The following is a 23,485-nucleotide window of genomic DNA, read 5'->3' on the forward strand; positions in this document are numbered from 1 at the left end:
TGGGGCTAAACTGATCCGTTTTGGGCCGCTTGTCAGAGCCCTGAAACGGATCTCACAAGTGGACCCAGAAATGCCAGTGTGAACGTAGCCAGAACTGTACTTAAATAGAATGGAACATTCTATTCAATTATAACCCCCCCCCTCCCCCTATGGAGAGATGGGCAAGTCATACTTCCTGCAGGAAGGGTGGGACAGAAGTTCTAGTTAGTCTAGCTTACCCCCTGCTAGGGGAAGGGTATGCAGGGGCAACCAACTGCAACTTCTGTGCCCTTAACCTGCTCTTTCCCACAACAACTAAAAGAAAGACCTGTCTGTTCTGCCAGAAGCCTTGTTAAATTCCAGTATCTTTTTAGAGTATGCAAGTGTACTTGCATACTCATATGTCCTTACAGTAGATGCCAACATCCCCTCTTCTTGTACGTATATACAGTTGAAACTCAAAAAATTAGAATATTGTGCAGAAGTCCATTTATTTCAGTAATGCAAATGAAAAGGAATTGCATTAATGCAGCTTAGCATTAGAATATTGTGAAAAGGTTCAATATTCTAGGCTCAAAGTGTCACACTCTAGTCAGCTAATTAATCCATACCCCCTGAGCAAAGGGTACCTCAAAATTGTGACTGGGGTTTCATAAGCTGTAAGCCATAATCATCCAAATTATAACAAATAAAGGCTTGAAATATCTCGCTTTGCATGTAATGAGTCTATCTCATATGTTAGTTTCACCTTTTTAGTTGCATTACTGAAATAAATGAACTTTGCACGATATTCTAATTTTTCGACTTTCACCTGCGCTGCAGTTATAGCAGTATAAATGGTATGCACTTACTTATTTTTCTAAACAAACATGTACTCAACAAGGGAAGAGCCATGTTCGATATGTTTTTGCCACTGAAATATTGCAAGTACAGCAATGTACTTTGTGGAGATGCTATAGAAATACAGGATTTACATGTGATCAGTTATCTACAAAATAAACAAAAAAAAGTGAATAGAAATATGCAAAGTCTAGCTACAAAGTTATTGGATTGTGTGTACTGTAACTGTGTGAATAACTCTGGATTTTACTAAAATATTGCAACTGTTAACTGTTTTCTCTTTGCAGATTGTGTGGTGTGGTCAAGCATGTTGTCAATCCATCAGAATGCTCCTCTCCAGAACGCTGTATTCTGGCATATTTGTATGACCTCTATGTATCATGTAGTCATTTAAGGATTAAATTTGGAGATCTATTCAGGTAAATGGAGACACTGACATCTACATATAATATCATCAACACCACAGTCAACAAAATCAAACTTAAGAAAACATTACCAACAAGGTTCTTCTTGTTTGGCACAACAAATAGAGATGAAAATAAGATAAAAAGTTACCCTTGTGTAGCCTTCCTTTGTAGATCTATGTTGTGCATCTCTGGTCAGGAATTCGCATTTCATTCCAGTTCAGGGGACTGACAATTTCACATTTTTTCTGTACTTGGCAAGCCATGGTTTGAAAGCATAGCCAGTAACCACCATGATGAGGCCTCCACCCTCTTCTCCTCAAACACTCCTGCATTTGTGGGGCTTTGCTAATTAACGTAATAACCAAGTCAATATGTTTTGCTTGGATACAGCAGTCCTGAAAGCTACATCCAATTAAGTATTTATACAAGTAGATGGTTATTTAGAATTGTTCAGAGCAATGTGTAATCAACTGCAAATCCCAACTAAAAGTAATGGACGGATGCCAAGAAACCTGGAAATGCATGGCCAGTTTGCCAAATAAAACAGGTTACATAGCACAGTTCAAAAAAGGCATATGTCCACCATGCTCAACCAAGAGATGGATGAAGAGAATGGAAGCGGAAAACGAGAATTCTCCACATTTACATAAGTCTTAATATGGTGGTCTAAGAAAGCTTCTAAGCATTTTTTTTACATCTGTCAACTGTTCCTGCTGTGACCACATCCTGAGGTAGATTATTTCACAGATTCACAGCACTTATGGTAACGAAGCCTTGTCACCTCTGGAGACTGGATTTCCTTTTTCCAGACGGAGGCAGTTCCCTCTTGTCTTTAGAGGAGGTTTAACATTGTACAGCTTTTTAGCATATTTTAGTATGGACCATTTATATAGTTATATAGGTTAATTATGTCCCCCTATAGACACCTCTCCTCAAAGCTAAATTAATTTAATTATTTGAACCTTTCCTCTTAACTAAGACCATCCCCTAAACTGTATATTTCAGATGAGGCTACTTTATTGCTTTATAAAATGGCAATATTACATCCTTATCTGGCCTCTTATAATACATGAACATATTCTGCTGGTCCTAGAAGCAGGACATTGTATGCTGTTATTTAATCTACCATCTACAAGGACACCCAAATCCTTTTCTACAAGTGACTCTCCCAGTGTTACTGGGAGTCATAGGACATATGAAGCACATAGATTAATACTACCCACATACATAACTTTACATTTATCCACTCTGGACCTCATTTGCCAAGTTGATGCCCGAACACTGAGTGCTCAAGTCAACTTGAAGTTTGTGGACCAATTTAGGGTATATGTGGTGTGCCACCCCCCCTCCCCCAGAGCGATCATGTCCCAGTGTTAGGATGTTAAGTGGTGTCGTGGCTGTGCTGTCTGTGTCAAGGTGCTCCTACCTGGACACTGTCGTTCTCCAGGGTTAGGCTCCGCAGCAATAAAGGCATTAGAGTTGGTAGAAGTAGGAAGTAGAGTCCAGACATGGTAAAGGTTAACATTGCTTACTTGAATAAACTTATAGCATTTCAAACAGAAATTATTTTGTTCTTGGCTCCAGCGGATCACAGGTACACTGGCAGGGTGATTTGTATGCTTCACTATTGCTGCTGTGCTAGACTCTCTGGATTCAGTCTGGTTCCTATCAGAATTAGATATGATTGCTCAGTGGGATATCCTTGAGCATCTAGTCTTGTGCACTGAGGGTGTCTTTGGCACCATTTTTCTCTGCTATATTCCAAAGTCAGTTTAATCCCTAGGAGTGGGCTGCTCTTAGAGTTGCTTTCCCTACTTCTGACGCGGTTAGAGTGAACTATTCCCTCCCTCACCTGGTTTGCACCTCCACACACTTCACTCTACAACTTTCTACTCTCACAACTTCCTGAAACACATCCCTTGGTGGGAAACAGGACTAGCCCACTTCTGCCCAAAAGGGAGCGGGGAAAATGAAATGGTCAGTTTCATTTTATCTAAAGGTACTCTGCCAGATACACTGCCATCTGCTGAGACACCAGGCACATTACATAAAATACAATACATTAACTGTTGCACAATGACACTAAATGAGAAGACCCAGAAAGGAATGCGCAATGATGGTATGCATTGTTGACTAGTAGAGACAGTAGCTGGGTATAAGGATGGTAGAGCACACTCTGGGGTACCACAAATAGTGATGGACGAACATCGGCCGGGACGGTTCGCGAACGCGATCAAATGTTCGTGAACCGTAAGTTCACGCCGGGCCCCAATCACTTTAATGGCAGGTGAACCTGAAAAACCTTCAGCTCATATTTGCAGCCACCAAATACTTAGTAGAAGTGCACAAATAGTCCCACAACATGGACTGTGACATACTAGAGGGGGATCAATGACTAAAATTCCAACAAACAATATGTGTCTTAATCAGGGGACATTTTTATGCGTCTTAAAGGGAAATTCTCTTAAATGTGTCCTATTGCGCTTCTTAAATGCACTATATAGAAAGTATATTATTGGTATATACCACCCCGGCTTCAATCAATTTTTTTTGGGGGGGGCAACTGATATATCACACCAGTAGAAATTATTTGTTCCAATAACCTTGTCTCTCTATATACCTGCGGTATCACAGCAGAACCGCACACAACTGCCGCACAATACAAATGCACTACAATATACTTTCTATGTTAGAAAGTATATTATAACAATGTACAAGGAAGGAAATCCATTAGAATATACATAAAGATAAAACGTAACCTTTAATAATGTTACTATTAAAAGATATCCCTCAAAATGAAAATAAATCAAATTATTAAAGTTAAGCAAAAAGCATAGATGTTATAGGCAATAACAAGTGTTCGGCGGCACTAAATCAGGTGCTCGGCAGCACCAAATCAGAAACCATATGTCCTACCACAATCTGGGCGTTCTAGTGTACATTGATGAATCCCGGAGGGAAAGCAAAAAACATCTATCCCTGGGCTAGATGATGATGTGGTATTGAAGGACAGGGTGGGCAAAGCACTGTCCCTGATATTGCCCTACAGGGGGTGCTATTCTGGCCCTGATAGCCTAACCACAGACCATCCGCCATATAAAAATGGCCCTAGTAAGCCCCTAGCCCCTAAGCCCCTGACTTCCAGGTGATCACTATATAGATCTATGTGTTTTTGACTCATTAGAAAAGTATATAAGTATATCACACATATCGATAGCACACCTATACTAGTCCTTAAAAGGACTTTTGTGGCCCTATTAGCTAGCGTTTGGTGTCCCTAACAGTCTGTCCCTGCTCCACACAGCAACCTCTCCCTACCTTGGCAAAACACTGAATGTAAAATGGCGGCCAGATCAGGTTTATTTATAAGGTAGGGGGTATGTCCATGTGCTGAAACGTCTCAATTGTCTGTCCTGTACCACCTGATGGATGTGTCATGGGTCAAAGTTCTTCACAATGTAAAAGAATATGGCGGGCGCGAATATCGTGATTTTTGGGAGTGAGGTGACCAATAAATAGCTGTTCCCGTAATTTTTTTATGGTGTTAACTTGACAGGATAGGCCAGGAGGCCAGGAGGCCTTTGGAAGGCTTCTGGGTGCCATGGCAACCATCAGAACCCTGTGATTGCATCACAGGGAGCCAATGGAGATACAGAGGAAGCCTTCTCCATCTGTAAAGCCCTTGTATGCTGTGGTCAACATCAATCTTAGAATCTTAGAAATTAATCTGCCAGAATCTGTGTTTTCAGAAATTCCGTGGGATACAGCAGGGGCCTGGCTGTCAGTCACAGCCAGGTCCCTTTACTGATTGAGCTGGCAAAGCTCCTGTGCCCACTCGATCAGAACACAATATATATGAAAATGCTTTGTTCGCTAGGCCGTACATGTCCTCGTCGTTGTCTCACTTCAGCAAATGGCATTTATCATGTAGAGGGAGTTAATAAATGGAAGGAGGGCGGGGAATGAATGTTTATTTAACAGGGCTATGTCAAGAGCATGGACGCCATTACCCTTATCTCCCCTGGTGAAACACATCGGGAGGGGTGGTGTAGTGTATTTAGTTTTAGGCCTCATGCACACAGCCATGTTCCGCGGCCGAGAGCGGAATGTGGAAACCCGGCCGGGATTCCTGCTGACAGCATGAGCGCACGGCGTCATTGGTTGCTATGACGCCGTGCGTTTCATGCAGCCGCACACTAGTATAGTGTATTACTGTACAGCAGCGGCTGCATGAAGCGCACAGCGTCATAGCAACCAATGACGCCGTGCGCTCATGCTGTCAGCAGGAATCCCGGCCGGGTTTCCACGGTCCGCTCTCGGCCGCGGAACACGTCCGTGTGCATGAGGCCTTAGTCAAAGGACAGTGGAGGGTTTAAATCTATCAATACAGGGACAGTGATGTGTGTGATATAGGTGTATGTGTGTGATATATTACAAGAAAATTTAGACTGGCATATTCTTATTCATAGTCATAGGTGCATATCCATAAAGCCAACACTGGGGCTTCTGAGCAAAGTACAAATGTATCTGGTTCCTTCACTGCCCTGATAATGTGGACTTGGATAAGTCCAAGAGATGCGGTATATTAGTGATAGGGACCCGTCTGCGGAAGCCACCTTGACGCCTGGTAGATGGGCCCGACACAAGTTTGCGCTAAGAGCTTCCATTGATCCATTTATAGTAGGTATAATACCACTTGAATTTAGAATGATCCCCATTTCTCAGCTTTACTGCTTATATGTGTGTGCAGCCATTATTATTATATGTGTGTGATCTATACACCCAGTGCCTGAATTGTGGAATTGTGTGTGTATAGAAGATACTCTGTATCAGTGTGGTAGCCACATTGTATCGGACTGAGCAATGTAGGCTTGTGTGAATATGTATTTAGCAGTGTGCGTTTACAATATGCAAGGCGTTTGACAACAGAATGCAGCTTACAAGAATAATGAAGCGCCATGATAACAGACCGTCAGATAATGTGGTCTATCTGAGCAGCACTGACATTGGTTATAGAATAGTATTGGTAGCACACATCTCAGACCAAATACAGCTGGTCTATTCGCACCCCCACCCAATATAATTTCTGCTGAGTAGTAGCAGAGAGTGTATAAAGAAGGCACTGTATAGTGTAAATAGACAGTGAATACATACTCATAATAACACCACAAAAACAAAATAGAAATAGTGTTTATTTAAACACAAAAAGGAGACTTCATGCACAAATATCTTCCTCCCTCCAGTTTATAATAACTATTGGTGTCCCAGTTCCACTGTCCTCTGATAGTTTTATTTACACATGATTTTCCTTTTTTCACATTTATAAGGTTTTAAGGATGACAAAATAAAGATGTAGTTTTAATTTGTACATATATTGGGTTGGGACCCCTAAAGGGATTTCTTTTTGGTCAGTTGACCATTTTTGGATTTTGTTGCAATTATCCCGAGGGTCCCATCTAGGGCCTTCAATTTGATTCGAAGTTAATAAAAGGCACTTACTAATGTATTGTGATTTTGCATATTGCTTCATTTGCTTGCTTGATTCATTTTTCCATCACATTATACATTTCTCATTTCCATGGTTATGACCACCCTGCACTCCAGCAGCAGTGGTCATTGTTGCACGCTATAGGAAAAAGCTGTGTCTTATGCGCACTCCCACAGTCCCAGCCACCAGAGAGGCCATTGCCTTTTCCTATAGGTGATTAGATTACGGGGCGCTGGTTGCCATGTGAAAATAAAACTAAACCTACACTTCAGCCCTCTGTCCCGGGGAGCCGCTCTAGTGTACCCACAGCTTGTTGCTGTTTCTGGTTCACAGAAATCTGTACCATTAATTTAAATCAATTAATGAGATTTCAGCCATCCATTATCTTCATTACATATTTGTATCTCCACTGAGAGCTGCCAGTAATGGCCACTGCCTAATGCCAGGTTCAGGGATCACCTTGGCACACTGGTATTGCTTCTGTAAACAGCTTAAGTTCCTCTCAAAATTTCAACTGATTAGAAATAACCTTCTGTCTCCATTGTTTCCTCCTCTCCAGTAGTGCTTGTTCAAAGGTAAAGCAGACAATATACAGCAGCGTACAGCCTTCCAACTCTAATGTGTTGTGGGATCCGGACTTCATGGCAGACTTTATAGAGGACCCTTCTGTTCACAATATTAACCACATGATGCTGGGAAAGATTCTCAGTGAAAATGCAGCAAATCGCTACAGTTTTGTATGTAATGTCCTCATGAATGTTTGTATGGGGCACCAAGATGCAGAAAGGTAAGCTCTGTGTACAGTCGCCTTTATACAAGGGAATTTATCACTACTGTGTAACCATTAATGAGAATAAGACGTTCCTGGATACCCGAGCCTCTCCAGACACCGGATTGGTGGAGATGCTGTGATCCAGACCCCAACCAATCTCATAATGGTGGCCTATTCTAGGGACAGGTCATCAATGTTGTTATCTTGGTCAACCCATATAATGTAACTATGTAAAGGTAAATTGATGCAACTATTTAGTGGCCTATTAGTACTGCCACACACCGTATAATTAATTCATCCATGCACAGTAGAATTGATGGCGTCACCAACATACCACATAAGGCTACTTTCACAGTAGCTTTTTAGTTTTCCAGTGTTGAGATCCGTCATAGGTAGTGTTGGGCGAGCATAGTTATGCTTGGCCAAATATCGCTTGTGCTCGGGCACGATGCTCGAGTCAGTGTATTTAAATCTAATTTGGCCTCTATTTCTGAAACGTTTCTGGCAGGATTCGAACTCACAACCTTCTACATTACAGCCCAGAATGTTAACCACTACCACTATAGAGCTGCATGGCCAGTTACTTAAACCAAAAAATATGAGACTTCTTCTGTATAGGAATATTTACTACTAGTAAGTATTCCTATACAGCAGAAGTCTCTCTTTTTTTTTTTTTTTTTAAGTAACTGGCCATGCAGCTCTATAGTGTAGTGGTTAAGATTCTTGGCTGTAATGTAGAAGGTTATGAGATCGAATCCCACCAGAAACTTTTCAGAAATAGAGGCTAAATTAGATTTAAATACACTGAGGTGTCCCCAAGCACTGACTCCATACAGGGAGTGCAGAATTATTAGGCAAATTAGTATTTTGACCACATCATCCTCTTTATGCATCTTGTCTTACTCCAAGCTGTATAGGCTCGAAAGCCTACTACCAATTAAGCATATTAGGTGATGTGCATCTCTGTAATGACAAGGGGTGTGGTCTAATGACATCAACACCCTATATCAGGTGTGCATAATTATTAGGCAACTTCCTTTCCTTTGGCAAAATGGGTCAAAAGAAGGACTTGACAGGCTCAGAAAAGTCAAAAATAGTGAGATATCTTGCAGAGGGATGCAGCACTCTTAAAATTGCAAAGCTTCTGAAGCGTGATCATCGAACAATCAAGCGTTTCATTCAAAATAGTCAACAGGGTCGCAAGAAGCGTGTGGAAAAACCAAGGCGCAAAATAACTGCCCATGAACTGAGAAAAGTCAAGCGTGCAGCTGCCAAGATGCCACTTGCCACCAGTTTGGCCATATTTCAGAGCTGCAACATCACTGGAGTGCCCAAAAGCACAAGGTGGGCAATACTCAGAGACATGGCCAAGGTAAGAAAGGCTGAAAGACGACCACCACTGAACAAGACACACAAGCTGAAATGTCAAGACTGGGCCAAGAAATATCTCAAGACTGATTTTTCTAAGGTTTTATGGACTGATGAAATGAGAGTGAGTCTTGATGGGCCAGATGGATGGGCCCGTGGCTGGATTGGTAAAGGGCAGAGAGCTCCAGTCCGACTCAGACGCCAGCAAGGTGGAGGTGGAGTACTGGTTTGGGCTGGTATCATCAAAGATGAGCTTGTGGGGCCTTTTCGGGTTGAGGATGGAGTCAAGCTCAACTCCCAGTCCTACTGCCAGTTTCTGGAAGACACCTTCTTCAAGCAGTGGTACAGGAAGAAGTCTGCATCCTTCAAGAAAAACATGATTTTCATGCAGGACAATGCTCCATCACGCGCGTCCCAGTACTCCACAGCGTGGCTGGCAAGAAAGGGTATAAAAGAAGAAAATCTACAGGGAGTGCAGAATTATTAGGCAAGTTGTATTTTTGAGGATTAATTTTATTATTGAACAACAACCATGTTCTCAATGAACCCAAAAAACTCATTAATATCAAAGCTGAATATTTTTGGAAGTAGTTTTTAGTTTGTTTTTAGTTTTAGCTATTTTAGGGGGATATCTGTGTGTGCAGGTGACTATTACTGTACATAATTATTAGGCAACTTAACAAAAAACAAATATATACCCATTTCAATTATTTATTTTTACCAGTGAAACCAATATAACATCTCAACATTCACAAATATACATTTCTGACATTCAAAAACAAAACAAAAACAAATCAGTGACCAATATAGCCACCTTTCTTTGCAAGGACACTCAAAAGCCTGCCATCCATGGATTCTGTCAGTGTTTTGATCTGTTCACCATCAACATTGTGTGCAGCAGCAACCACAGCTTAGAAACAATAAGGGACTATATAGATTGGCAGAAAAAAGGAATGAAATATCTAGACCAGATCTTTGAGGAAGACAAGTTGAAAGATTTCAACACAATGGTGTTGGAATTTGGGATCCCCCATACTGACACGTATAAATATCTCCAACTTAGGAATGCATTGCGGACAGTGGTACAGGAGGATAGGTATAGAAGGGAAAAATCAGATAGGTTGGATAAATTCATTACAGTAGGGGAAGGAGTAGGAACAACAGCAAGGAGATATAGGCTTTTGATGGGTGGGAAGAGAAAAAAGATCACAATGCTAGCTCTAGGAAAATGGGAAAAAGATCTTGGATCCCTTACAGAAGAAAATTGGAAAGATGCCCTTAGAAACTATGCTACAATCTCCGATAGGGGCTCTCATAAGATCTCACAATTTTTTATAGTGCATAGATTACATCGATCTCCATGGATGTTGAAAAGAATGGGTGTGAAAGCAACAGATAAGTGTCCAAAATGTGGGGAGGAGAGAGCAGATTTAATACACTGTTTTTGGAGATGTCCCAAGCTCCATAGATATTGGACAGAAATAATGGAAACCATATTCTTGCTCCTGAAAGTCCGGCTGCCCAATGACCCAATAATTGGTATTCTAGGGGCAACTGAACATTTGAAACTAAATAAAAAAACTCGACTGGTCTTGAATAAAGTACTGTTTCAGGCCAGACTGCTCATACTTAGGCAATGGATAAAAGTAGATCTACCGACAGTGGGACAATGGAGAAAAATGGTAGACAATTTAATTAAAGAAGAACGAGTGATGGAGAACTATATAAAAAGGTCAATAAATCTCGACCAAGTGTGGGAAAAGTGGTTACTTTAGTGTTTATATATTTTTAATTTTTAATTTTTTTTTTTTTATTTTTTTTCTCACGTCCCTACGCGGAGGGGGGGGGGGGGGGTGTAGGATGGGAAACGGGAGAAGATAGGGAAAGAAAAAAAAAAAAGAGGAACTGTACTTATTAATTAGGACTGGTGGATCTCTGTTTACCTGATTTTTGTGGATTTGTTCCTTGTGTGAAAATTAAATAAAGACTAATTAAAAAAAAAAAAAAAAAAAAAACACAGCCTCCCAGACACTGTTCAGAGAGGTGTACTGTTTTCCCTCCTTGTAAATCTCACATTTGATGATGGACCACAGGTTCTCAATGGGGTTCAGATCAGGTGAACAAGGAGGCAATGTCATTAGATTTTCTTCTTTTATACCCTTTCTTGCCAGCCACGTTGTGGAGTACTTGGACGCGTGTGATGGAGCACTGTCCTGCATGAAAATCATGTTTTTCTTACCTTGCAGACTTCTTCCTGTACCACTCCTTGAAGAAGGTGTCTTCCAGAAACTGGCAGTAGGACTGGGAGTTGAGCTTGACTCCATCCTCAACCCAAAAAGGCCCCACAAGCTCATCTTTGATGATACCAGCCCAAACCAGTACTCCACCTCCACCTTGCTGGCGTCTGAGTCGGACTGGAGCTCTCTGCCCTTTACCAATCCAGCCATCTGGCCCATCAAGACTCACTCTCATTTCATCAGTCCATAAAACCTTAGAAAAATCAGTCTTGAGATATTTCTTGGCCCAGTCTTGACATTTCAGCTTGTGTGTCTTGTTCAGTGGTGGTCGTCTTTCAGCCTTTCTTACCTTGGCCATGTCTCTGAGTATTGCACACCTTGTGCTTTTGGGCACTCCAGTGATGTTGCAGCTCTGAAATATGGCCAAACTGGTGGCAAGTGGCATCTCGGCAGCTGCACGCTTGACTTTTCTCAGTTCATGGGCAGTTATTTTGCGCCTTGGTTTTTCCACACGCTTCTTGCGACCCTGTTGACTATTTTGAATGAAACGCTTGATTGTTCGATGATCACGCTTCAGAAGCTTTGCAATTTTAAGAGTGCTGCATCCCTCTGCAAGATATCTCACTATTTTTGACTTTTCTGAGCCCGTCAAGTCCTTCTTTTGACCCATTTTGCCAAAGGAAAGGAAGTTGCCTAATAATTATGCACACCTGATATAGGGTGTTGATGTCATTAGACCACACCCCTTGTCATTACAGAGATGCACATCACCTAATATGCTTAATTGGTAGTAGGCTTTCGAGCCTATACAGCTTGGAGTAAGACAACATGCATAAAGAGGATGATGTGGTCAAAATACTCATTTGCCTAATAATTCTGCACGTAGTGTAATGACATGGCCTCCTTGTTCACCTGATCTGAACCCCATTGAGAACCTGTGGTCCATCATCAAATGTGAGATTTACAAGGAGGGAAAACAGTACACCTCTCTGAACAGTGTCTGGGAGGCTGTGGTTGCTGCTCCACGCAATGTTGATGGTGAACAGATCAAAACACTGACAGAATCCATGAATGGCAGGCTTTTGAGTGTCCTTGCAAATAAAGGTGGCTATATTGGTCACTGATTTGTTTTTGTTTTGTTTTTGAGTGTCAGAAATGTATATTTGTGAATGTTGAGATGTTATATTGGTTTCACTGGTAAAAATAAATAATTGAAATGGGTATATATTAGTTTTTTGTTAAGTTGCCTAATAATTATGCACAGTACTAGTCACCTGCACACACAGATATCCCCCTAAAATAGCTAAAACTAAAAACAAACTAAAAACTACTTCCAAAAATATTCAGCTTTGATATTAATGAGTTTTTTGGGTTCATTGAGAACATGGTTGTTGTTCAATAATAAAATTAATCCTCAAAAATACAACTTGCCTAATAATTCTGCACTCCCTGTATAAGGACATAGCTATATATGGAGTCAGAGCAGGGACTCCTAAGCCGAACTAGAGTCTTGACACCCTCCCCTCTTCAGAGCAGGGGGTGCCTGGTTTAATGCTCGGGTTCTCACATTGACTTCCATTGTGCTCGGGTCCATTGACTGGAGTCCATGGAGTCCATGATGGATCCATCTTGGCTATGTTAAAGATAATACAACCGGATCCGTTCATAACGGAAGCAGACGGTTGTATTATCAGTAACGGAAGTGTTTTTGATAAACCCTGCTGGATCCAGTAAAAACGCTAGTGTGAAAGTAGCCTAAATAATGTACCTAAGTACAATGAATACTACCAACTACATACAGTACACTAACTGCTACCACCTTCATAACCGCTCCAGCACAACATATGCAGCCACCCACAATTCATGCCATCAAGTCAAAGTCCACTTTATTGTCAATACTGCAATATGTGCAAGACATACAAAGAATTGAAATATCATTACTCTCAAACCCATGGAGTAGCCATAAACATTAAACATTTAATAAACACTAGAAATAAAATCTATGACTGATACACACTAGTCGAAATATAAAAAGTATAAATATGTAGTGCGAATTGGATGAGCTTATAGACAGCTAAAATATGTTATACATAACCAGCTCTTGATGATGGAAAAGTCAGGTATTAATAGGGGGACAAGGCAGAAGGAGAGTGAGGGTTGTTTCACATGAGCGAGTCCATTGTGGGAATCCCTCTCCGTGTGTGACCATGATCCTTCGTTCTGGACTTACAGGAGCACATAGCATTATAATGATTGTAAAGCTGTGTGCCTCTACATGACCTTACTTCCACAGGATCTTAGTGACATAAAGCTATCAGTATGATTCTGTAGAAGTAAGGTCATGTAGATGCACATGCCATTATAAATCATGATAATGGCATGCGCTCCTGCAAGTCCAGAAAGGTGGTCAGGATTGCCAACCAGAATTTTTCTTTTTTCAGGACAACTTAGCCCAAAATCACGGACAGCCAACATTTTGTACGGACAAATTGAAAAACCATAATGAATGATAAAGATTATAAAAACGACATATCTATAGCTCAGTATACTGATAAGGACTGAATACCAGCATTTACTGTCAGCTGTAAAATGATGATAATTACTACCAAAATAATCTAGTCAAGTACCACCAACTTAAAAAAAATCGCGGACACTACGGACTGTCCAGAAATTTCTGGATGGTTGCCAACCCTGATGGTGGTTCACGCTCACGCACAGAATATGATTCCCGCAATGGACTCACTCGTATGAAACAGCCCTTAAGCATCCTGACAGCCTGGTGGATGGAACTGTCCCTTAATCTGGTTCCCTCCGATGGATGTAGGAGGAAAATGCTGTATTTTACCTACTGGCGGGCACAACTAAACTGCCACACCATACCTGTTACCCTGAAAAACACAAACAATTGTTTGGGTGCGCGGTATGGGCTCGCCTGCGTTGCAACACAACAGCTTACAATCTTACAGTACTCTATAGTATTTCCCCTCCCTCCCTCCTCGTCTGTTCTCGTTGTAGGTGCGGGTTCCAGAGGTGGGACCCGCACCTATCAGACAATGGGGGCATATCTTAGCGATATACCCCCATTGTATGTGATAGGAATACCCCTTTAAATTTGCCCCAAAATGTCTTTTGTAAAAAACAAACAAAAAAAAAATGAATTCACACGCTACAGTTCTGTCATGGTTTGGCAACAATTGCAACAGAAAAAGGTGAATAAAGCCCTAAAACTGATTTTTATGAAACATACACTCACCTATGTATACATACATACAGTCAGGTCCATAAATATTGGGCACATTGACACAATTCTAAATTTTTTGGCTCTATACACTACCACAATGGATTTGAAATTAAACAAACTAGATGTGCTTTAACTGCAGACTGTCAGCTTTAATTTGAGGGTATTTACATCCAAATCAGGTGAACGGTGTAGGCATTACAACAGGTTGCATATGTGCCTCCCACTTGTTAAGGGACCAAAAGTAATTGGACATAATAATCATCATAAATCAAACTTTCAATTTTTAATACTTGGTTGCAAATCCTTTGCAGTCAATTGCAGCCTGAAGTCTGGAACGCATAGACATCACCAGATGCTGGGTTTCATCCCTGGTAATGCTCTGCCAGGCCTCTACTGCAACTATCTTGTTCTTGGGGCATTTTCCCTTCAGTTTTGTCTTCAGCAAGTGAAATGCATGCTCAATCGGATGCAACTCAGGTGATTGACTTGGCCATTGCATAACATTCCACTTATTTCCCTTAAAAAACTCTTCGGTTCTTTTGCAGTATGCTTTGGGTTATTGTCCATCTGCACTGTGAAGCGCCATCCAATGAGTTCTGAAGCATTTGGCTGAATATGAGCAGATAATATTGCCCGAAACACTTCAGAATTCATCCTGCTGCTTTTGTCAGCAGTCACATCATCAATAAATACAAGAGAACCAGTTTCATTGGCAGCCACACATGCCCACGCCATGACACTACCACCACCATGCTTCACTGATGAGGTGGTATGCTTCGGATCATGAGCAGTTCCTTTCCTTCTCCATACTCTTCTCTTCCCATAACTGTGGTACAAGTTGATCTTGGTCCCATCTGTCCATAGGATGTTGTTCCAGAACTGTGAAGGCTTTTTTAGATGTCGTTTGGCAAACTCTAATCTGACCTTCCTGTTTTTGAGGCTCACTAATGGTTTACATCTTGTGGTGAACCCTCTGTATTTACTCTGATGAAGTCTTCTCTTGATTGTTGACTTTGACACACATGCACCTACCTCCTGGAGAAAGTTCTTGATCTGGCCAACTGTTGTGAAGGGTGTTTTCTTCACCAGGGAAAGAATTATTCGGTCATCCATCACAGTTGTTTTCCTTGGTCTTCCGGGTGTTTTGGTGTTGCTGAGCTCACCGGTGCGTTCTTTCTTTTTAAGAATGTTCCAAACAGTTGTTTTGGCCACAATATGAAGGAGTAGGGCACACCTACATTCAGATGCACATAGTTTTCTACAGTGATTTTATTTATACCAAAAATATAGTAATTAGGGATGAGCGATCCCGAACTGTATAGTTCGGGTTCGTACCGAATTTTGGGGTGTCCGTGACACGGACCCGAACCCGGACATTTTCGTAAAAGTCCGGGTTCGGGTTCGGTGTTCGTCGCTTTCTTGGCGCTTTTTGAAAGGCTGCAAAGCAGCCAATCAACAAGCGTCATACTACTTGCCCCAAGAGGCCGTCACAGCCATGCCTACTATTGGCATGGCTGTGATTGGCCAGAGCACCATGTGACCCAGCCTCTATTTAAGCTGGAGTCACATAGCGCCGCCCGTCACTCTGCTCTGATTAGCGTAGGGAGAGGTTGCAGCTGCGACAGTAGGGCGAGATTAGGCTGATTAACTCCTCCAAAAGACTCCATCCAGTGATCGATCTGCAGCTGTGGATCATTGAGCTGCTGATACTCAATTGCTCACTGTTTTTAGGCTGCCCAGACCGTTTGTCAGTCACTTTTTTCTGGGGTGATCGGCGGCCATTTTGTGTCTTGTGGTGCGCCAGCACAAGCTGCGACCAAGTGCATTTAACCCTCAATGGTGTGGTTGTTTTTTGGCTAAAGCCTACATCAGGGTGAAGCTGTCACACCAAGTGCATTTAACCAGCAATAGTATGTTTATTTTTTGGCCATATCCTACATCAGGGGCAAGCTGAGCCTGTCACCAAGTGCATTTAACCCTCAATGGTGTGGTTGTTTTTTGGCTAAAGCCTACATCAGGGTGAAGATGTCATACCAAGTGCATTTAACCAGCAATAGTCTGTTTATTTTTTGGCCATATACTACATCAGGGGCAAGCTGCGCCTGTCACCAAGTGCATTTAACCCTCAATGGTGTGGTTGTTTTTTGGCTAAAGCCTACATCAGGGTGAAGCTGTCACACCAAGTGCATTTAACCAGCAATAGTCTGTTTATTTTTTGGCCATATACTACATCAGGGGCAAGCTGAGCCTGTCACCAAGTGCATTTAACCCTCAATGGTGTGGTTGTTTTTTGGCTAAAGCCTACATCAGGGTGAAGCTGTCACACCAAGTGCATTTAACCAGCAATAGTCTGTTTATTTTTTGGCCATATACTACATCAGGGGCAAGCTGCGCCTGTCACCAAGTGCATTTAACCCTCAATGGTGTGGTTGTTTTTTGGCTAAAGCCTACATCAGGGTGAAGCTGTCACACCAAGTGCATTTAACCAGCAATAGTCTGTTTATTTTTTGGCCATATAATACATCAGGGGCAAGCTGCGCCTGTCACCAAGTGCATTTAACCCTCAATGGTGTGGTTGTTTTTTGGCTAAATCCTACATCAGGGTGAAGCTGTCACACCAAGTGCATTTAACCAGCAATAGTCTGTTTATTTTTTGGCCATATACTACATCAGGGGCAAGCTGCGCCTGTCACCAAGTGCATTTAACCCTTAATTGTGTGGTTGTTTTTTGGCTAAAGCCTACATCAGGGTGAAGCTGTCACACCAAGTGCATTTAACCAGCTATAGTCTGTTTATTTTTTAGCCATATACTACATCAGGGGCAAGCTGCGCCTGTCACCAAGTGCATTTAACCCTCAGTAGTGTGGTTGGTCAAGCTGTCACACCAAGTGCATTTAACCAGCAATAGTCTGTTTATTTTTTGGCCATATACTACATCAGGGGCAAGCTGTGCCTGTCACCAAGTGCATTTAACCCTCAGTAGTGTGGTTGGTCAAGCTGTCACACAAAGTGCATTTAACCAGCAATAGTCTGTTTATTTTTTGGCCATATACTACATCAGGGGCAAGCTGCGCCTGTCACCAAGTGCATTTAACCCTCAGTAGTGTGGTTGGTCAAGCTGTCACACCAAGTGCATTTAACCATCAATAGTGTGGTTATTTTTTGGCCATATCCCAGTCTAATTCTGTCAGTAAACGAATACCTGTCACCCAGCGCCTAAATACTAGGCCTCAAGTTTATATCCAGCTAAATCTGTCGTTACTGCTGTACTGTTGTTGCTGGGCAAGTTATTTAGTGTCCGTCAAAGCACAGTTTTTGTTCTGGGTTGAAATACAATTCCCAATTTAGCAATTTCCTAATTTAGTGGTTTCTGCTGTATCAGGCCTACTTTAAATACATCCCTAAAAGGGTATATCAGAATCAAGGTGCTGATAGGGTCATTCTGAATAACTTCACACACACGCTACTGTGCATTTCCAAGTCTAATTCTGTCAGTAAATCTATACCTGTCACCCAGCGCCTAAATACTAGGCCTCAAATTTATATCCAGCTAAATATGTCATTACTGCTGTACTGTTGTAGCTGGGCAAATTATTTAGTGTCCGTCAAAGCGCATTTTTTGTTCTGGGTTGAAATACAATTCCCAATTTAGCAATTTCCTAATTTAGTGTTTTCTGCTGTATCAGAGCTATTTGAAATCTATCCCTAAAAGGGTATATAATATTCAAGGTGCACATAGGGTCATTCAGAATAACTTCACACACGCTACTGTGCATTTCCAAGTCTAATTCTGTCAGTAAATCTATACCTGTCACCCAGCGCCTAAATACTAGGCCTCAAATTTATATCCCGCTAAATCTGTCGTTACTGCTGTACTGTTGTGGCTGGGCAAGTTATTTAGTGTCCGTCAAAGCACATTTTTTGTTCTGGGTTGAAATCCAATTCCCAATTTAGCAATTTCCTAATTTAGTGGTTTCTGCTGTATCAGAGCTATTTGAAATCTATCCCTAAAAGGGTATATAATATTCAAGGTGCACATAGGGTCATTCTGAATAACTTCACACACACGCTACTGTGCATTTCCAAGTCTAATTCTGTCACTAAACCCATACCTGTCACCCAGCGCCTAAATACTAGGCCTCAAATTTATATCCCGCTGAATTTGAATACAATACATTGGGCCAAATAATATATTTGTTGTTGTGGTGAACCATAACAATGAGAAAAACATCGAGTAAGGGACGCGGACGTGGACATGGTCGTGGTGGTGTTAGTGGACCCTCTGGTGCTGGGAGAGGACGTGGCCGTTCTGCCACATCCACACGTCCTAGTGTACCAACTACCTCAGGTCCCAGTAGCCGCCAGAATTTACAGCGATATATGGTGGGGCCCAATGCCGTTCTAAGGATGGTAAGGCCTGAGCAGGTACAGGCATTAGTCAATTGGGTGGCCGACAGTGGATCCAGCACGTTCACATTATCTCCCACCCAGTCTTCTGCAGAAAGCGCACAGATGGCGCCTGAAAACCAACCCCATCAGTCTGTCACATCACCCCCATGCATACCAGGGAAACTGTCTCAGCCTCAAGTTATGCAGCAGTCTCTTATGCTGTTTGAAGACTCCGCTGGCAGGGTTTCCCAAGGGCATCCACCTAGCCCTTCCCCAGCGGTGGAAGACATAGAATGCACTGACGCACAACCACTTATGTTTCCTGATGATGAGGACATGGGAATACCACCTCAGCAAGTCTCTGATGATGACGAAACACAGGTGCCAACTGCTGCGTCTTTCTGCACTGTGCAGACTGAACAGGAGGTCAGGGATCAAGACTGGGTGGAAGACGATGCAGGGGACGATGAGGTCCTAGACCCCACATGGAATGAAGGTCGTGCCACTGACTTTCACAGTTCGGAGGAAGAGGCAGTGGTGAGACCGAGCCAATAGCGTAGCAAAAGAGGGAGCAGTGGGCAAAAGCAGATCACCCGCCGCCAAGAGACTCCGCCTGCTACTGACCGCCGCCATCTTGGACCGAGCACCCCAAAGGCAGCTTTAAGGAGTTCCCTGGCATGGCACTTCTTCAAACAATGTGCTGACGACAAGACCCGAGTGGTTTGCACGCTGTGCCATCAGAGCCTGAAGCGAGGCATTAACGTTCTGAACCTTAGCACAACCTGCATGACCAGGCACCTGCATGCAAAGCATAAACTGCAGTGGAGTAAACACCTTAAAAACAAGGAAGTCGCTCAGGCTCCCCCTGCTACCTCTTCTGCTGCTGCCGCCTCGGCCTCTTCTGCTGCTGCCGCCTCGGCCTCTTCCTCCGCCTCTGGAGGAACGTTGGCACCTGCCGCCCAGCAAACAGGGGATGTACCACCAACACCACCACCACCTCCGTCACCAAGCGTCTCAACCATGTCACACGGCAGCGTTCAGCTCTCCATCTCACAAACATTTGAGAGAAAGCGTAAATTCCCACCTAGCCACCCTCGATCCCTGGCCCTGAATGCCAGCATTTCTAAACTACTGGCCTATGAAATGCTGTCATTTAGGCTGGTGGACACAGACAGCTTCAAACAGCTCATGTCGCTTGCTGTCCCACAGTATGTTGTTCCCAGCCGCCACTACTTCTCCAAGAGAGCCGTGCCTTCCCTGCACAACCAAGTATCCGATAAAATCAAGTGTGCACTGCGCAACGCCATCTGTAGCAAGGTCCACCTAACCACAGATACGTGGACCAGTAAGCACGGCCAGGGACGCTATATCTCCCTAACTGCACACTGGGTAAATGTAGTGGCAGCTGGGCCCCAGGCGGAGAGCTGTTTGGCGCACGTCCTTCCGCCGCCAAGGATCGCAGGGCAACATTCTTTGCCTCCTGTTGCCACCTCCTCCTTCTCAGCTTCCTCCTCCTCTTCTTCCACCTGCTCATCCAGTCAGCCACACACCTTCACCACCAACTTCAGCACAGCCCGGGGTAAACGTCAGCAGGCCATTCTGAAACTCATATGTTTGGGGGACAGGCCCCACACCGCACAGGAGTTGTGGCGGGGTATAGAACAACAGACCGACGAGTGGTTGCTGCCGGTGAGCCTCAAGCCCGGCCTGGTGGTGTGCGATAATGGGCGAAATCTCATTGCAGCTCTGGGACTAGCCGGTTTGACACACATCCCTTGCCTGGCGCATGTGCTGAATTTGGTGGTGCAGAAGTTCATTCACAACTCCCCCGACATGTCAGAGCTGCTGCATAAAGTGCGGGCCGTCTGTTCGCGCTTCCGGCGTTCACATCCTGCCGCTGCTAGCCTGTCTGTGCTACAGCGTAACTTCGGCCTTCCCGCTCACCGCCTCATATGCGACGTGCCCACCAGGTGGAACTCCACCTTGCACATGCTGGACAGACTGTGCGAGCAGCAGCAGGCCATAGTGGAGTTTCAGCTGCAGCACGCACGGGTCAGTCGCACTGCGAAACAGCACCACTTCACCACCAATGACTGGGCCTCCATGCGAGACCTGTGTGCCCTGTTGCGCTGTTTCGAGTACTCCACCAACATGGCCAGTGGCGATGACGCCGTTATCAGCATTACAATACCACTTCTATGTCTCCTTGAGAAAACACTTAGGGCGATGATGGAAGAGGAGGTGGCCCAGGAGGAGGAGGAGGAGGAGGAAGAGGGGTCATTTTTAGCACTTTCAGGCCAGTCTCTTCGAAGTGACTCAGAGGGAGGTTTTTTGCAACAGCAGAGGCCAGGTACAAATGTGGCCAGCCAGGGCCCACTACTGGAGGATGAGGAGGACGAGGATGAGGAGGAGGTGGAGGAGGTGGAGGAGGATGAGGATGAAGCATGGTCACAGCGGGGTGGCACCCAACGCAGCTCGGGCCCATCACTGGTGCGTGGCTGGGGGGAAAGGCAGGACGATGACGATACGCCTCCCACAGAGGACAGCTTGTCCTTACCCCTGGGCAGCCTGGCACACATGAGCGACTACATGCTGCAGTGCCTGCGCAACGACAGCAGAGTTGCCCACATTTTAACCTGTGCGGACTACTGGGTTGCCACCCTGCTGGATCCACGCTACAAAGACAATGTGCCCACCTTACTTCCTGCACTGGAGCGTGATAGGAAGATGCGCGAGTACAAGCGCACGTTTGTAGACGCGCTACTGAGAGCATTCCCAAATGTCACAGGGGAACAAGTGGAAGCCCAAGGCCAAGGCAGAGGAGGAGCAAGAGGTCGCCAAGGCAGCTGTGTCACGGCCAGCTCCTCTGAGGGCAGGGTTAGCATGGCAGAGATGTGGAAAAGTTTTGTCAACACGCCACAGCTAACTGCACCACCACCTGATACGCAACGTGTTAGCAGGAGGCAACATTTCACTAACATGGTGGAACAGTACGTGTGCACACCCCTCCACGTACTGACTGATGGTTCGGCCCCATTCAACTTCTGGGTATCTAAATTGTCCACGTGGCCAGAGCTAGCCTTTTATGCCTTGGAGGTGCTGGCCTGCCCGGCGGCCAGCGTTTTGTCTGAACGTGTATTCAGCACGGCAGGGGGCGTCATTACAGACAAACGCAGCCGCCTGTCTACAGCCAATGTGGACAAGCTGACGTTCATAAAAATGAACCAGGCATGAATCCCACAGGACCTGTCCGTCCCTTGTCCAGATTAGACATTAACTACCTCCCCTTAACCATATATTATTGTACTCCAGGGCACTTCCTCATTCAATCCTATTTTTATTATCATTTTACCATTATATTCTGTCTGGGTGCTGGGGTCTAAATATATGCCAATGGACTGTTCCAATGTTGGGTGACGTGAAGCCTGATTCTCTGCTATGACATGCAGACTAATTCTCTGCTGAAATGAAGCCAGATCCTCTGTGGTGACGTGAAGCCTGATTCTCTTGCTATGACATGCAGATAATTCTCTGCTGAAATGAAGCCAGATCCTCTGTGACGGGACCCTCTTTCCTCTGCCTGGTGCTGGCCTAAATATCTGACAATAGACTGTGCAGTGGTGGCTGACTGTGACGCCTGATTTTCTGCTATGACATGCAGACTAATTCTCTGCTGACATGAAGCCCGATCCTCTGTTACGGGACCTCTCTTCTCTGCCTGGGTGCGGGCCTAAATATCTGACAATGGACTGTTGCAGTGGTGGCTGACGTGAAGCCTGATTTTCTGCTCTGACATGCAGACTAATTCTCTGCTGACATGAAGCCAGATTGTCTGTTACGGGACCTCTCTCCTCTGCCTGGGTGCTGGGCCTAATTATGAAAATGGATGTTGCAGTGGTGGGTGACGTGAAGCCTGATTCTCTGCTATGATATGAAGACTGATTCTCTGCTGACATGAAGCCAGATTGTCTGTTACGGGACCTCTCTCCTCTGCCTGGGTGCTGGGCCTAAATTTATGAAAATGGACTGTTGCAGTTGTGGGTGACGTGAAGCCTGATTCTCTGCTATGACATGAAGACTGATTCTCTGCTGACATGAAGCCAGATTGTCTGTTACGGGACCTCTCTCCTCTGCCTGGGTGCTGGGCCTAAATTTATGAAAATGGACTGTTGCAGTAGTGGGTGACGTGAAGCCTGATTCTCTGCTATGACATGAAGACTGATTCTCTGCTGACATGAAGCCAGATTGTCTGTTACGGGACCTCTCTCCTCTGCCTGGATGCTGGGCCTAAATATCTGACAATGGACTGTTGCATTGGTGGCTGACGTGAAGCCTGATTCTCTGCTATGATATGAAGACTGATTCTCTGCTGACATGAAGCCAGATTGTCTGTTACGGGACCTCTCTCCTCTGCCTGGGTGCTGGGCCTAAATATCTGACAATGGACTGTTACAGTGGTGGGTGACGTGAAGCCTGATTCTCTGCTATGACATGAAGACTGATTCTCTGCTGACATGAAGCCAGATTCTCTGTTATGGGACCTCTCTCCTCTGCCTAGGTGCTGGGCCTAAATATCTGACAATGGACTGTTGCAGTGGTGGGTGACGTGAAGCCTGATTCTCTGCTATGATATGAAGACTGATTCTCTGCTGACATGAAGCCAGATTGTCGATTACGGGACCTCTCTCCTCTGCCTGGGTGCTGGGCCTAAATTTATGAAAATGGACTGTTGCAGTGGTGGGTGACGTGAAGCCTGATTCTCTG

General features: G+C 44.1%; 1 protein-coding gene across 1 annotated transcript in view; it reads left to right on the forward strand.

Annotated features, from left to right (window-relative positions):
- Positions 1-23,485, forward strand: part of MED12L (mediator complex subunit 12L) — a 648,568-nt gene that overhangs the window by 450,061 nt on the left and 175,022 nt on the right. Inside the window, exons 20-21 of the mRNA XM_044291042.1 lie at positions 1,107-1,238; positions 7,274-7,501. Coding sequence (XP_044146977.1) covers positions 1,107-1,238; positions 7,274-7,501 — 360 coding nt within the window. The remainder of the gene's footprint in view (positions 1-1,106; positions 1,239-7,273; positions 7,502-23,485) is intronic.

Source organism: Bufo gargarizans, chromosome 4, assembly GCF_014858855.1.
Source record: "Bufo gargarizans isolate SCDJY-AF-19 chromosome 4, ASM1485885v1, whole genome shotgun sequence".
NCBI classification, from domain to species: Eukaryota; Metazoa; Chordata; class Amphibia; order Anura; family Bufonidae; genus Bufo; species Bufo gargarizans.